The 16,481-nt window shown below is 40.3% G+C and overlaps 1 protein-coding gene across 1 annotated transcript in view; it reads right to left on the minus strand.

The window, feature by feature from the left end:
- LOC128558903 (focadhesin-like) overlaps positions 1-16,481 on the minus strand; it is a 322,592-nt gene that overhangs the window by 83,089 nt on the left and 223,022 nt on the right. Inside the window, exon 5 of the mRNA XM_053549183.1 lies at positions 16,263-16,364. Within this exon, the coding sequence (XP_053405158.1) occupies positions 16,263-16,364 (102 nt within the window). The remainder of the gene's footprint in view (positions 1-16,262; positions 16,365-16,481) is intronic.

Below are 16,481 nucleotides of genomic sequence, written 5' to 3' on the forward strand. Positions count from 1 at the left end.
ATGACCAATCATCCTATGAAGTTTCAACACTCTGGGTCAAGTGGTTCTCTAGTTATTGATCGGAAATGGTTTTCAATGTTCAGGCCCCTGTGACCTTGACCTTTGACGGAGTGACCCCAAAAGCAATAGGGGTCGTCTACTCCAGCAGCCCTACAACCCTATGAAGTTTGAAGGTTCTAGGTCAAATGGTTCTCCAGTTATTGCTCCGAAATGAAGTGTGACGTACGGACGGACTGACGGACGGACAGGGCAAAAACAATATGTCTCCTGGGGGAGACATAATAAGAAATGTTTCTATGTAATTGTTTCATTCATTTCAACATAGAAATCAGTTTTATACAGAACAGTGATTTATTATAATGCACCAATATAAATACTTTGTGTGTGTAACCATTTAGTATTATTATTGTATATTATGAATGTATACTATAGCGGGTAAACGACTATTGATTGATGTTTTGTAACTGTGTTGTATATATGCATGTGGGCCGGAGGCCTTTTGTACAATAAATTCTGAATCTGAATCTGATACTTCTGACCCAGTTGGATTGAGATCCATTATGTGGTTCATGACAAGAGGTTGTTTAAAGTAAAAAGTTGATGCCAGATGATGGACAACAGACTGCAGGCAATAGACACAGCAACATCACTGTAACTCACCCTGAATGTCTGGTTCAGATGAGCTAAAACATAACATTGTTCCAAAGTAAAAAACCTGTCTTAAAACTCCTGACTGTTTCAAGGCACAGTCTTAAAACTGACCAATGAGACGGCTCCATTCTAAGGAAAGTCTTCAAGCTCAGTTTTATAACAGTTGTACAGAGAGCTGTCCAAACTAGTAGACCTTGAAGCCAGGGCTGGCAAATCAATTGTCTCAGTTGCCAAAGTCATACATTTGCGGGTCCGGACAACTGAATTTTTGCATTTTACTTGTTCATGCACAAGGGAAAATTGAGCATCAGCTTTACATTGTTTAACCAAATTTCTAGTTTAGACTTCACCTAATTTTTCTTTTGATCCATACTCGCTAATTACTGGTGTCAATTTACATTGAAAACACACCACTTAACGCAGATGGCATAATTCTAGTTCCGACTACTTCAGGTACTTGTGAGATTTCTGCGAGAAGTGTGAAAGCGAATCAAATTACCTGTTATACCAAAGGTGATTGTGCTAGCGAATTAGCAACACTGTTATGCTGCAGTTGCAGTCACTGACTTCAATTAACTTGTATGAAAATTGAAAGCATTTTTTTCCCACCATTTACTTTTCATTTTTATTTGAGTGAGATGCTGTTTATGCTAAAATGGTGACCCGGTGTAACGGTCAGTTTTTTCCCCAGTCAGTTCTTTCCCCGGGGAAAAAACTGACTAGTTAGCTTCTTCCCCGGGGGAAAGAATTGACTAGTCAGTTTTTTCCCCGGGGAAGAAACTGACTGGTCAGTTCTTTCCCCCCCTAGTCAATTTTTTCCCCCCAATCGCAACTGGTTACTCTTGATCATTCTTATGGGGGGAAAAAACTAACTAGTCAATTCTTTCCCCCCTCATCAGTTTTCCTGGCTAGTCAATTATTTCCCCTGTTAGTGAATTGGAACTGGTTATTCTTGGTTATTCTTAACTAGCCTGTTTTTCATTTCCGATAGTCGGTTTTCATTTAAATTTCATATAAAATAAAAGATATGTTTCATATTTTGTGTAAATTAAAGAAATGTTTTTAAATGAACTTATTTTAATTTCTGTTGTATTTTTTTATTTGCCTTTTTCCTGTTTCAATTTCTTCTAAGGTAAGGAAATTACTGCTAGTCAGTTCTTTTTTCCACGTAGCCAGTACTTGACCAGTAAGGTGGGGGAAGTAAACTGACCAGTCAGTTCTTTTCCCCCCAGCCTGTACTTGCTCTGTTAGGTGGGGGACGAAATTGACCGGTTGGAAAAAGCTTCAATAAGCATTAATTTGCTTTCAGCTTAATCCTTGTCATTTGTGTTGTGTTCAATATGTTTTCATGTAGCTGTATATAGACGAATAAAATATGTTTAAACCAATTGACCGGTCAGTTCTTTTCCCCCTAGCCAGTACTTGCTTTGTCAGGTGGGGGAAGAAATTTACTGGTCAGTTCTTTCCCCCCTAGCCAGTACTTGCTCTGTTAAGTGGGAAGAAATTGACTGGTCAGTTCTTTCCCCCCTATCAAATACTTGACCTGTCAGGTGGGAGAAGAAATTTACTGGTCAGTTCTTTCCCCTCTAGTCAGTACTTGCTAGAAAGAACTGACCGTTTCTACCCCCTCTAACCAGTACTTGCTTTGTTAGGTGGGCAAAGAAAATGTCTGGTTAGTTCTTTCCCCCCTAGCCAATACTTGCTCTGTTTGGTGTGGAGAAGAAATTGACTGGTCAGTTCTTTCCCCCCAGCAAGTACTTGACCTGTCGGGGGGAGGGGGGGGGGGGGGGGGAAGAAATTAACCTGTCAGTTCTTTCCCCCCCTAGCCAGTACTTGACCTGTTCGGTGGGGAAATGAATCTGACCAGTCAGTTCTTTCCTCCCTAGCCAGTACTTGACCTATCAGGAGGGAGAAAAATAGACAAGTTAGTTATTTCCCCCCTAGCCAGTACTTGACCTGTCAGGTGGGGGAAGAAATTGATCAATCAGTTCTTTCCCCGCTAGCCAGTTCTTGACCTGTTGGTTGGGGAGAAGAAATTGACCAGTCAGTTCTTTACCCCCTATCATATACTTGACCTGTCAGGTGGGGGAAGAAATTTTCCAGTCAGTTTTTTCCCCTCTAGGCAGTACTTGCTAGGGGGAAAGAACTGACTGGTCAATTTCTTCCCCACCTGACAAAGTAAGTACTGGCTAGCGGGGAAAGAACTGACAGGTCAATTTCTTCTCCCCACCCAACAGGTCTAGTACTGGCTAGGGGGGAAAGAACTGACCAGACATTTTCTTCGCCCACCTAACAGAGCAAGTACTGACTAGAGGGGGAAGAAATTGACCGTAGCCAGTACTTGACGTATCAGGAGGGTGAAAAAATAGACAAGTTAGTACTTTCCCCCCAGCTAGTACTTGACCTGTCAGGTGGGGGAAGAAATTGACAAGTCAGTTCTTTCCCCCCTAGCCAGTACTTGCTTTGTCAGGTGGGGGAAGAAATTGACCGGTCAGTTCTTTCCCCCCTAGCCAGTTCTTGACCTGTCAGGTGGGGAGAAGAAATTGACCAGTCAGTTCTTTCCCCCCTAGCCAGTGCTTGACCTGTCAGGTAGGGGAAGAAATTGACTAGTCAGTTCTTTCCCCTCTAGCCAGTACTTGACCTGTCTGGTGGGGAGAAGAAATTGACTAGTTAGTTCTTTCACCCCTAGCCAGAACTTGACCTTTCAGGTGGGAAAAAAATTGACCACTCAGTTCTTTGCCCCCTATCATATGCTTGACCTGTCAGGTGGGGGAAGAAATTTACTGGTCAGTTATTTCCCCTCTAGGCAGTACTTGCTAGAAAGAACTGACCGGTCAATTTCTTCCCCCTCTAGCCAGTACTTGCTCTGTTAGGTGGGTGAAGAAAATGTCTGGTCAGTTCTTTCCCCCCCTAGCAGAGCAAATAATGGCTAGGGGGGAAAGAACTAACTGGTCAATTTCTTCCCCACCTAACAGGTCAAGCACTGGCTAGGGGGGAAAGAACTGACTGGTCAATTTCATTTCGCCTCTTGACAGGTCAAGTGCTGGCTAGGGGAAAAAGATCTGACTGGTCAATTTCATTTCCCGACCTGACAGGTCAAGTACTGGCTAGGGGGAAAGAACTGACTAGTCAATTTCTTCTCCCACCTGACAGGTCAAGTATATGCTTGGGGGAAAGAACACTACTGGTCAATTTCTTCCCCCACCTGATAGGTCAAGTATATGCAAGGGGGGGAAAGAACTAACCGGTCAATTTCTTCTCCCCAACCAACAGGTCAAGAACTGGCTAGCGGGGAAAGAACTGACTGGTCAATTTCTTTTCCCCACACCACAGGTCAAGTACTAACTATATATAGGGGGGAAAGAACTGACTAGTCAATTTCTTCCCCCACCTGACAGGTCAAGTACTGGCTAGAGGGGAAAGAACTGACCAGTCAATTTCTTCCCCCACCTGACAGGTCAAGTATATGCTAGGGGGGAAAGAACTGACTGGTCAATTTCTTCTCCCACCTGATATGTCAAGTATATGTTAGGGGGAAAGAACTGACTGGTCAATTTCTTCCCCCACCTGATAGGTCAAGTATATGCAAGGGGGGAAAGAACTGACCAGTCAATTTCTTCTCCCCACCAGACAGGTCAAATACTGGCTAGAGGGGAAAGAACTGACTGGTCAAGTTCTTCTCCCCACACCACAGGTCAAGTACTAACTATATATAGGGGGGAAAGAACTGACTAGTCAATTTCTTCCCCCACCTGACAGGTCAAGTACTGGCTAGAGGGGAAAGAACTGACCAGTCAATTTCTTCCCCCACCTGATATGTCAAGTATATGTTAGGGGGAAAGAACTGACTGGTCAATTTCTTCCCCCACCTGATAGGTCAAGTATATGCAAGGGGGTAAAGAACTGACTGGTCAATTTCTTCTCCCCACCAGACAGGTCAAGTACTGGCTAGGGGGGAAAGAACTGACTGGTCAAGTTCTTCTCCCCACACCACAGGTCAAGTACTAACTATATATAGGGGGGAAAGAACTGACCGGTCAATTTCTTCCCCCACCTGACAGGTCAAGTACTGGCTAGAGGGGAAAGAACTGACCAGTCAATTTCTTCCCCCACCTGACAGGTCAAGTATATGCTAGGGGGGAAAAACTGACTGGTCAATTTCTTCCCCCACCTGATATGTCAAGTATATGCTAGGGGGAAAGAACTGACTGGTCAATTTCTTCCCCCACTTGACAGGTCAAGTACTGGCTTGGGGGGAAAGAACTGACTAGTCAATTTCTTCCCCCACCTGACAGTTCAAGTATAATGCTAGGGGAGAAAGAACTGACCGGTCAATTTTTTCCCCAACCTGATAGATCAGGTATATGCTACAAAGCTAGGGGGGGAAGAACTGACTGGTCAATTTCTTCCCCCACCTGATAGGTCAAGTATATGCAAGGGGGTAAAGAACTGACTGGTCAATTTCTTCTCCCCACCAGACAGGTCAAGTACTGGCTAGGGGGGAAAGAACTGACTGGTCAAGTTCTTCTCCCCACACCACAGGTCAAGTACTGGCTAGGGGGGAAAGAACTGACCGGTCAATTTCTTCTCCCCACATCACAGGTCAAGTACTAACTATATATAGGGAGGAAAGAACTGACTAGTCAATTTCTTCCCCCACCTGACAGGTCAAGTACTGGCTAGAGGGGAAAGAACTGACTAGTCAATTTCTTCCCCCTCCTGACAGGTCAAGTATATGTTGGGGGGAAAGAACTGACCAGTCAATTTCTTCCCCCACCTGATATGTCAAGTATATGTTAGGAGGAAAGAAAGAAAGGTCAATTTCTTCCCCCACCTGACAGGTCAAGTATGATGCTATGGGAGAAAGAACTGACTAGTTTATTTTTTCCCCAACCTGATAGATCAGGTATATGCTACAAATATAGGGGGGAAAGAACTGACTAGTCAATTTCTTCCCCTACCTGATAGGTCAAGTACTGGCTAGGGGGGAAAGAACTGACTGGTCAATTTCTTCTCCCCACACCACAGGTCAAGTACTAACTATTTATAGGGGGGAAAGAACTGACTAGTCAATTTCTTCCTCCACCTGACAGGTCAAATACTGGCAAGGGGGGAAAGAACTGACTTGTCAATTTCTTTTCCCCACCCGACAGGTCAAGTATATATGAGAGGGAAAAAACTGACCGGTCAATTTTTTCCCCAACCTGATAGATCAGGTATATGCTACAAATGTAGGGGGGAAAGAACTGACTAGTCAATTTCTTCCCCCACCTGATAGGTCAAGTATATGCAAGGGGGGAAAGAACTGACCGGTCAATTTCTTCTCCCCACCCGACAGGTCAAGTATATGTTAGAGGGAAAGAACTGACCGGTCAATTTCTTCCCCCACCTGACAGGTCAAGTACTGGCTTGGGGGGAAAGAACTGACTAGTCAATTTCTTCCCCCACCTGACAGTTCAAGTATAATGCTAGGGGAGAAAGAACTGACCGGTCAATTTTTTCCCCAACCTGATAGATCAGGTATATGCTACAAATGTAGGGGGGAAAGAACTGACTATTATTATTATTATACCAGATTCATATAGCGCCCTTTTCATGATCAATTTCACGTTCAAAGGTGCTTTACATAGTTCAAATGCAGCCACACAGGGCGCATAATTCATCCTCTACTAGTACAGACACAGAGCGATCTGACCAGAGGGACAGAGTGAGACAAAGCCCCCACGACAGAGAGATCAGAAATCATATACAGGCTTGTTCGGCTAACTTAGCCTAGCTCGTTTCGAATAGACAGCCTGGTTCTTTAACGTGCCCAGTGTATAGCACTGATACACGCAAGGATTGCCTGGGTTCCTGACCAGTACACCTCTAGTCAGTTTCTTCCCCCACCTGATAGGTCAAGTATATGCAAGGGGGGAAAGAACTGACTGGTCAATTTCTTCTCCCCACCCGACAGGTCAAGTATATGTTAGAGGGAAAGAACTGACCGGTCAATTTCTTCCCCCACCTGACAGGTCAAGTACTGGCTTGGGGGGAAAGAACTGACTAGTCAATTTCTTCCCCCACCTGACAGTTCAAGTATAATGCTAGGGGAGAAAGAACTGACCGGTCAATTTTTTCCCCAACCTGATAGATCAGGTATATGCTACAAATGTAGGGGGGAAAGAACTGACTAGTCAATTTCTTCCCCCACCTGATAGGTCAAGTATATGCAAGGGGGGAAAGAACTGACTAGTCAATTTCTTCTCCCCTCCAACAGGTCAAGTACTGGCTAGGGGGGGGGGGGGGAAAGAACTGACCTGTCAATTTCTTCACCCACCTGATAGGTCAAGTATATGCAAGGGGGGAAAGAACTGACAAGTCAATTTCTTCCCCCACCTGATAGGTGAAATATATGCTAGGGGGGAAAGAACTGACTGGTTAATTTCTCCCCCCACCTGATAGGTCAAGTATATGCTAGGAGGGAAAGAACTGTTCAGTCAATTTCTTCTCCCCACCCGACAGGTCAAGTACTTGCTAGAGGGGGAAAGAACTGAAGGGCCAATTTCTTCCCCAACCTGACAGGTAAAGTACTGTCTAGTGGGGAAAGAACTGACTGGTCAGTTTCTTCCCCCACCTGATAGGTCAAGTATATGCAAGGGGGAAAAGAACTGACTAGTCAATTTCTTCCCCCACCTTTATGCTAGGGGGGAAAGAACTGACTAGTCAGTTTCTTCCCCCACCTGATGGGTGAAATATAGGGGGGAAATAAGTGACTGGTCAATTTTTCCCCCCACCTGATAGGTCAAGTATATGCAAGGGGGAAAGAACTGACCAGTCAATTTCTTCCTCGTACCTGACAGAGGCAATCAAACAGAAGTTAAAAAATTTGATTTGACAAAAAAACATTGATTAAAGTTACAAAAAAGAAACATACAGGTTTATTCAAATGAAAAACAATACCTGTTTCATCTAAATGGAAAATGAATAGACAGTTGTATCCCAAATAACAATACCCAAAGAATCCAGTACTTGAAGGGAAAACTAGGGGGAAAGAACAGACTAGTCAGTTTTTTCCCTGGGGAAAAATCTGACTACCTAGTCAGTTTCTTTCCCTATCAGAAAACTTATTCCATGGGGGGAAAAAACTGACTAGGGGGGGAAGAAACTGACTAGTCAGTTTTTTCCCCGGGGGAAAGAATTGACTAGTCAGTTTTTTCCCCGGGGAAAGAACTGACTGGGGGAAAAACTGGGCTGTTACACCGGTGTTAATGATAAATAAATCCTTTTACCTAACCTTTGTACAGCACAAATTTTTAAAAAAATTGCCAGTTGGAGGTTTTGAACACAACTTCATTGAAACAATAATCCTTGCACTGGAAATGATGTTTTCTAAGAAAATCAATGGTTTTTATCCAGAAACAAAATAAAATCGGCAGCTTTTCGAATCAGTGATTGAGTGAGACACTTTCATAACTGTTATTGACTGAATAAGTGTTTAAAACTTTGCACACAGTAGTGCTTATCTAGTTAAACTTCATCACTGTTTAACGCAGGTAGTAGAAAATTAGTACATTGTTTTATTTTATTATACAAATACCAAAGGTAAAAGTTTATACAAAATGTACGGACAGGTAAACTATCAGTACAGACAAGTAAATTTCTAAGATTTTGCTGACTCTGCTTGAAGCACAACTTACTACAATTTTGTATGAAACCGTTGAAATATAAGTTATAATTTAACTTGGATTCAGTGTTGTTATATTTTCTGGTCCTTTGGGATCATGGAGTCCATTCAACATATGTGTAATCGAGTTCCACTTAAGCCGGTGCTAGAGGCCGTCAGAGGTGTTGCACATTTCATTACCTCTCATGAACAGACTCAATCAAACTGAGACTGCTACTGTTCTTGGTTGCATTCTATGCTTCCAAAGGATCTTTTTACAGATTTTATTATCAAATTAGGAATTAAATTTGCACCAAATCGCCCCTGAAATCAGAAACACATTCGAAGTGTCTGGCAAATCATTCCCTTCCTTTCTGACTGCGATAGAAATAAAGTGATTGATATTACCTTAATAAGGCTCGAAAAGCTATGACATTATATCTATCATAGAATAGCGAAAACACTAAATTGAGTTAAATTTCTCTTGGGTTTAATTTATCTACAGACAGGGAGGCAGTTCCACAAATAAATATACAAAATAATCATTACATATGGCTTAAGGAAGACATGAAAAGATGCTTTCTTCATACATAAATCACTGTCCTTAACCTGAATGACTCCTCATCAATCCATTAAACTTATACTAGGTAATCTAGATTAGTTATGTATTTATAAACTTTTTGACTATATGGTCAGAGAACATTAGTTAATGTGCCTCAGGCAGTCTAGAGATAACACACTTAACTGTCAAGCTAGAGGTACAGGGTTCAAATCCCAGTCCACGCACTTGACATTTCTGAGATGCTCTCGAGTTTCTTCCATCCAACTAAAAATGTACCAATACTATTCAAGGCATTTTAAAGAACCAGACTGTCTATTCACAAAGAGCTAAAGATATGTTAGCATCTAAACTCTGTTCTGTGGAATTTTTCTAGCTCTCTCCCTTTTGTAAGACTGCTCTGTGTCTGTACTGGTAGAAAAATGAATTGGCACCCCAAGCTGTAAGTATCCCCTTTAAATTATAATAAAAAAAAGTGCTGCTGGTTGGTTAGATGTCTCGCTGCACAGATAATCTCATCTTTTGTAATTAAATCAAATAAGCACTTTATCTCTACATTCAAACAATACAAATTATTGAAAATCTTCTGAAAATTTGAAAGTATTTTATGTATGTACAAAGACTTGAAAGTTTTATTTACAAACAAACTCTGTTGATTTGATAAGGAAAGCCATTTCTAGTATGCATATGCAAACAATTGTCATGTGAGGGCATCCACTGGTTTCTTCAGTTATCCAACATACAGTGGTGAAAAACAAGGGCAGGCATGCTTCAAGTGATACTTACGGACTTACATTAGCAAATAACTGTTGTTTTCCATCTAACAAAGCTGCTTGACCGAGTCTTATTATGACAGACTTTCAGTACCACTTTCTGGACCTCTTAATATGTCATGTCCTTTTCTCTAAATATAACTTGTGTCGCCAAAAAAAGTGACCAGTTGAAGTTTGTTTTGATGCATGTAATGCTGTGTTTACACTTAGCCACGATGTCCACGATTTGAGTGAAGCATGGTAAGCGTGGAGGGTCGTGGTATCAAATCGTGGTGATCTTGAGGGAACTTGATGGAATCGTGATGATCGTAAGGATCGTGACAAAATTTTTGACAGTCAAAAATTTTGCCATGATTATCCCGATTTTCGTTAAATCTTGTGAGAGCGTGATGAAACATGGAATCGTATCGTAGTAGAGCGTAGTACAGCTTAACAGACCTTAACGTAGCGCATCAGACCTTAATGATCCATCGTGGGGGATCTTGTCGAACTTGGAAACATGATTCCTTAAGTTCCACTACGATTCTACTACGTTTCTCTCACGCTCTATCACCCTCTACTACGATTCATCAAGATTTACCGTGTAGTATCAGTAATTCCATCACGCTGCGGCACATTCTGTTACGATCATCCTGATTGGTTCCAACGCTCTGTCACGCTCTGTGAGGTCCCGATAAGTTCACATTGTGGCTCCACGCTCTGCAAGAATCGTGGTGTTTTCGACACTCTACAAAGATGCTAGCCAAAAGAGGACGGAAATGTTCTTCAAGGAAAGACAAGACTGTCCCACCTCCCCAACCACCACCAGCAGCTGAAGAAGCTCCAGCAGAAGACCCTGAAGATCTGTGCATCTGACATATGACCCATGCCGCAAAGTCAAATCCAGATGAACTTGTAGTCAACATCTACCAATGAATCCCTTGTAGTTAGTGTACAAGCTGCCTGAGTGTGCTGGCTTTTGGATAGCTATATGTTTTCCATCCAAGGCCACTATCGCATGACACACATTCCATTGCTTCTCGAACTTGTCTGCTATGGCTTTCCATTCTTCAAAGGTTACAGAGCAAGAGACAACCTCATCTTTATATGTTTAGACAATTGCCTTACAAACTACTGGAATAATTTGGCATATGGAGGAACGACTACATCTGATGACATAAGATAGTGAAGGGTATTTATCACCAGTGGCCAGATGTCTGAGGGTGAGGGCCAGCTTCAATACTGGTGATAGAGGTTCTCGTCTGGTACTTTGCCTCTCTATGCTTGGTGCTATTGTTTCCAGGATCTCATCAAATATTTGGAGGCATCCTTTCATAGCTGACGAAGGAGCCAACATCTTCTTGCCTGAGTTCTCTGTAGAGAAGTTGAGATTATTGTCCCAACTGGTGTCTTCCGTTAACACTTAATCACAATCTTACCCAGTAGGTCCTGGGCCTTCTATATCTTCTTCTCCCTCTCTCTTCTATCCTGCCCTCTTCCGCCCCTTGCTGCTGCCGACGGGTAACTATACAGGCATACATGAGAATTGCCAACTCAGCATCTTCTTCATCTCTTGGATTCATAGTTCGTTTATCTTTGGAACCTCTGGAGAGAATGAGAGGATGACCCATACCTCCTATTTATACTCCAATCGTGCTCAAAACGTGATAATCTTCATAAAATCGTGGCCATAAATCGCAGGAGAGCTTAACAGAACTTGATAACGTGAGAGATCTAAACAGAACATGACAAAACGTGACAGCATATCATGGTAATTGTAAGAGAACTTGAGAGATCTTGAGAGAACGTGATGAAAATTGTGGCAGATCTTGACCAGAATCGTGTTGGTCTCGTAACAAAACGCTACAGGTAGTAACAAAACGTACTGAGAGCGTAAGAAAGCATAGGAAAACGTAGTAATACAAAATTCATGCAATAAATCGTGGAGCTCCGTGCTTTTTCTTAAATCGTGGACATCGTGGATATCGTGGCTAAGTGTAAACGCAGCATAACTGAAATATTTACACAGATGAGTAAAACATCTGTGTTTGATGACTACCATTTTATATTATTTCTATGGGAAATATCTGCTTTATATCAAGTTAATACTACAAATATAAGCAGTTATGTAAAAATTTTGTTTTATTTCCCTTTTCCATGTAAAGGGTGGTGTCATCCTGATGTGTCAGTAGTTCTGACATAATAATTTACTAAAATGTAGTAGTTTTGTTTGTTTGTTTGTTTGTTTGTTTTGGGTTTAATGCCATTTTTCAACAGTATTTCAGTTATGTAACGGCGGGCAGTTAACCTAACCAGTGTTTCTGGATTCTGTACCAGTACAAACCTGTTCTCCGCAAGTAACTGCCAACTTCCCCACATGAATCAGAGGTGGAAGACAAATGATTTCAGACACAATGTCTTTTATCAAATCGTCACGGAGAACATACGCCTCGCCCAGGGCTCAAACTCACAACCCCGAGATTCGTAGATCTGTGTCTCCCTACTGAGCTAAGCGGGCGGGCCAAAATGTAGTTGTAAACTGCTGGACCACTGCTTCCAAGCAAACAATTAAACAGACATACAGAATCCCAACAATGATAGTGTCACAGGATAGCAGACCAGCCATGAGCATATAGATTTAAAAACCACAAATTTTAATTCCCACATCAGATGCTTGAAGGAATATAGTAGCAACATTTTGTGAAATTCTGACAAGATTGATCTCAAAGATTCCACTCTAGTGGTTTGAGAAAAATGTGTTCTATCCTCTGGCAGCCCTCTTTTTTTAATGGAAGGAAATTGCTAGAAATTGAGCAAGCAGATTCAGGACAAGATTTTTAAATTTTTCAATATAACTATATAGAGAAAACTAGTACCTTGCATTGGCATCATTTTGCATATAGTAATATAGAGAAAATCACCCACATAATCATAATAATTGGAAGGCATTTGACAGAGGAACATTTGTGTGAAACTATTTTGAAATCAAGGCAGCAGTTTCTGACAAGCAGTTTAAACTGCACAAATAAAAGAAACTAGATGCAACACCACACTTATTGCCAATGTTCCGTTTGGACAATCGTGACTTTTATTGATCCTAAACCGTGATACATGATGGTATGTTGACGAAAAAGTGACGGCGTGACGATTAAAAAACAACGGCACGAAGGCGAAAATGACAAGGTATGATGATGTAATCGCGATGGTAAAATGTCAACGTAATATCATGTTTTCATCATCGTACCATTGCATTTTCACCAACATACCATTGCATTTCCATCATCATACCACTGTGTCATCGTGTTATCACCATCGTACCATCGTGGTTTCCCCCACGTCCTATCGTGTTATCACCAGCGAATGATGGTATGATAATGAATCACTCTTAATATATTATTTCTGGCAAAGTCAAGGGCCATAACTCTGGTTGTGTGGAGTGAAATCATTAACAAAACCCCAGTTGCACAAACTTGCATGCTGGATTTCTGTATGGTTTCATGATTAACTTCATGGCCCTTCATGCATAATATTTCTCACTAAGTCAAGGGCCATAACTTTGGGCTGGCTGAGTGAAACCAGAAAGAAAACCCCCAAGGGCATAAAATCACATTCTGAATAATATTCATATAATGTTTAAACACTCTACATCAAATTCTTTTTGAGATACATATGGCACAAACTTTTAGGCCCTATAATTGTATATTTTTGATTAAGTCAAGGGCTACAACCCAAACAAAACCCAAGGTGCACAACTCCACATGCTGATTAATAATCCTATATTGATTTATGATTTATGGTCTAATAGTTTTTGAGATATGCATGGTACAACATTTTAATTCAAATGGATGGACAGACATTTTGACAAGGGCATATCTAAGTGCACAACCACCCACCCAAAAAAATCCAGAGGACACAGAAACTTGCTTCTCACCCTGCCCTCATTGAAGCATACATTCTGACCATGTTTTACATAAATCAGGTAGATCATTAACTAAGTTTTTCAATGATTTGATGTAACTGTTTACCCAGGTGACTCAGTTACAATTTCAGAATTTAAACAGACAAACATTCTGACCAAGGTTTATGAAGATCAGGCAGAAAATGTGTGAGCTCTAGGGTCTTTCTGTATGGTTTGACCTAGTGAGTTTTGAGCTTGACCTAGAGTTTATAAGAAAAACTGGTTTTCTGTAATAGTCTCAATTTCATTTGTATTGTACCAGAAACATATCTGCATGAAAAATACCAAGTTTCAGCTTGGTTAAATCAGTATTTTCAGTAACGCGTGTCTCTGCGTCAATTTTCCTTCAAAATTGATGTCACAACATAATTTTTAACCAGTTCTTCTAGCCTGAGCTTGTTCTTGCCCTATTTTATATACTTTTTTTTGTGTTTTCACTTTTATTTGCAAGCAAATTACACACTAACACTTTGAAATATACCAAATAAAAGGGCAAAATTTAGTGTGTAAATGTGCATTCTTAAAAAAAAAATACACCCAAAACAGTGAAAATGTGATTTTTTTGGTTTTTATCATTTTTTGTAGCATAATTTCAATGAAATGCTTATTTTTTTTATCAAAATCTGACCAAACTAGCCCATTTGTATCAATATCTGGACAAATCCCATTTTTTTGCCCACATTTTCTTATATCACACTACAGTAAATAGTTTTCCTTATATATTCTATATAAAACTGACATTTTTTAAAGAGCTACCAAACATAGCTAGACCCATTTCAGAGAACTAATTCTTACCTCATTTCAAAGAGTTATGATAAAACTGATATAAAATGAAGAGAAAAGTAGGGGTCATGTATCTTCTAAGAGAGATTTCTCTCGTTACATTTGCTTACAGTAAAATCACATCAAAATCACACTGCTGTGACCTGGAAGTACTACCCATACTAAAATTGAGTTTCACTTCACCAAATACAACCTCCTCTACTATTTTTCCTACCAAAATGTCAAAAATGCATCTACAATGACATTTAAAGAGAAACTAGCTTTAATTTAGACCTCTGTTGCCATGCCAAGTGAAAAATTAGAGTTCAAAAACCTGTCCCCCATTATGCGACTAGACCAGATGGCTCCCACGCTGGTTCCTTTACTATAGTTAGGCCTATAGAGACAATTTCAATGAGATCATGAAGAAAATATGGCCTCAGAGTCTAAAGTTCTGTGATTAGACTTAGTGACCTAGTGTCTGATCAAAGATGGCACAGTTTTAAAGTTGTTTGAGATTTTACAGAAGGAAACATTCTGACCATGTGTTCCTTGAGACTGTGCAAACAATATGACCTCTAGACTGTGAGATGATGCACAACTGATGCTGGTATGCAGCACTCAAGTGAATGGAAATTCCTTACCATTCTGCTCATCCAAACAAACAAATTTCTCGACAAAAGACAATGAATTTAAAGAAATAAGAATCAATTACTGTCTACAGTATTCCTGTGACATGAAATCCATTGTTGATGTCAAAAGATAAACCCTTAACAGCTTGTTCATTTCCAGGGAGTTATAAAGGGGAGCTTAGTGGAATTATACATTCTGTCATCTAGCAAGTTACAAATTATTTTCATTTATAGTAGAATATATGTAGGTTGAACAGGAAGTTATGTCACTGGTGACACAAAAATGTGTAATAAACAAAAGTTCATACCAAATACACTCATGATGAATGATTTTTAAACAATATCATAGGAATAATTATACTGTGTATATCTCAAGATACTGACATTTACAGAATGGACACGATGAATACTGCATGTCACGTAAGTTACTCACAGCAGAAATTGGCACCTTTTCTCAAAGTAGAAACAAAATTTAGCACTACAAAGCAAAAAGTGCCCCAAAATGATGTCTGCAAAGTTAACAACCTAGAAATAGCATTAGAAGGAAATTAGTGTACAACTTGACTGAACTATGTTAAGTGCACCTAAAGGCATTATAGCAGGCACACAATTGGACATCTGGAAATAACCACAAACCTTCTGTAAGCCAGCCTCCACACATGGAAATGGTAATAAGTACTATTTTAGATTATTGATATATATCTAGTAACTTTTTTAAACCTGCACAAGTTTGGAAAGTGATAATGATAGCTTTTTTATCACAAACAGAAGGAATGTTCTGTAAAAATAGCTTTAAATCTGAGCTGACTGATTATTTCTTGCTGTTGTTTACTTGATAATGCCAGGCTATATTTTGTCACAAAACAGTATAGTTTGATCTGAAATTCTGCAAGTATTTCTGACATCTAGCAGTCTTATTGAGGTTATCTGTTCTAGCAGTCTTATTGAGGTTATCTGTTCTAGCAGTCTTATTGAGGTTATCTGTGTACTTGAGTGTTCGATGACAAAAATATATATATTCACAAAAAAAGGAAGATTTCTGCTTGACTACACAAAGAATTGTAGAACCTGTTGCAGAGTGGTTGTCACACTTTAAGCTGTATCTCAGTAACCACTGTTTGTAATGGATTGAAACTTGCTAAAATGGTGGAAATTAATGTAAAATTGGCACTTTTAAGCTCACCTGAGCTGATGAATGATGCCAATTTTGTTTTCTGTCAAAATATTACAGTGAACTTTCACCTTCTCACCACCTCATCATTCATAGTCTTTCCTAAAGAGAAAGAAAGAGTTTATAACTTGCCTTATTTCATATGGGCATTTGTACTCTTCTCCTGCTGCAAACTTTAATATGACTTCCAGAGCCAGCATCTCTGAAATCGCCTCTACAATACCATACAGATTCCTGCAATATATTACATATCAATTCTAAATATTCCTGAAATATACTGCAGATCATTCCAAATACAGTACCATACAGATTCCTGAAATATACTGCAGATCATTCCAAATACAGCACCAT

The sequence above is a fragment of the Mercenaria mercenaria genome, chromosome 8, assembly GCF_021730395.1.
Source record: "Mercenaria mercenaria strain notata chromosome 8, MADL_Memer_1, whole genome shotgun sequence".
NCBI classification, from domain to species: Eukaryota; Metazoa; Mollusca; class Bivalvia; order Venerida; family Veneridae; genus Mercenaria; species Mercenaria mercenaria.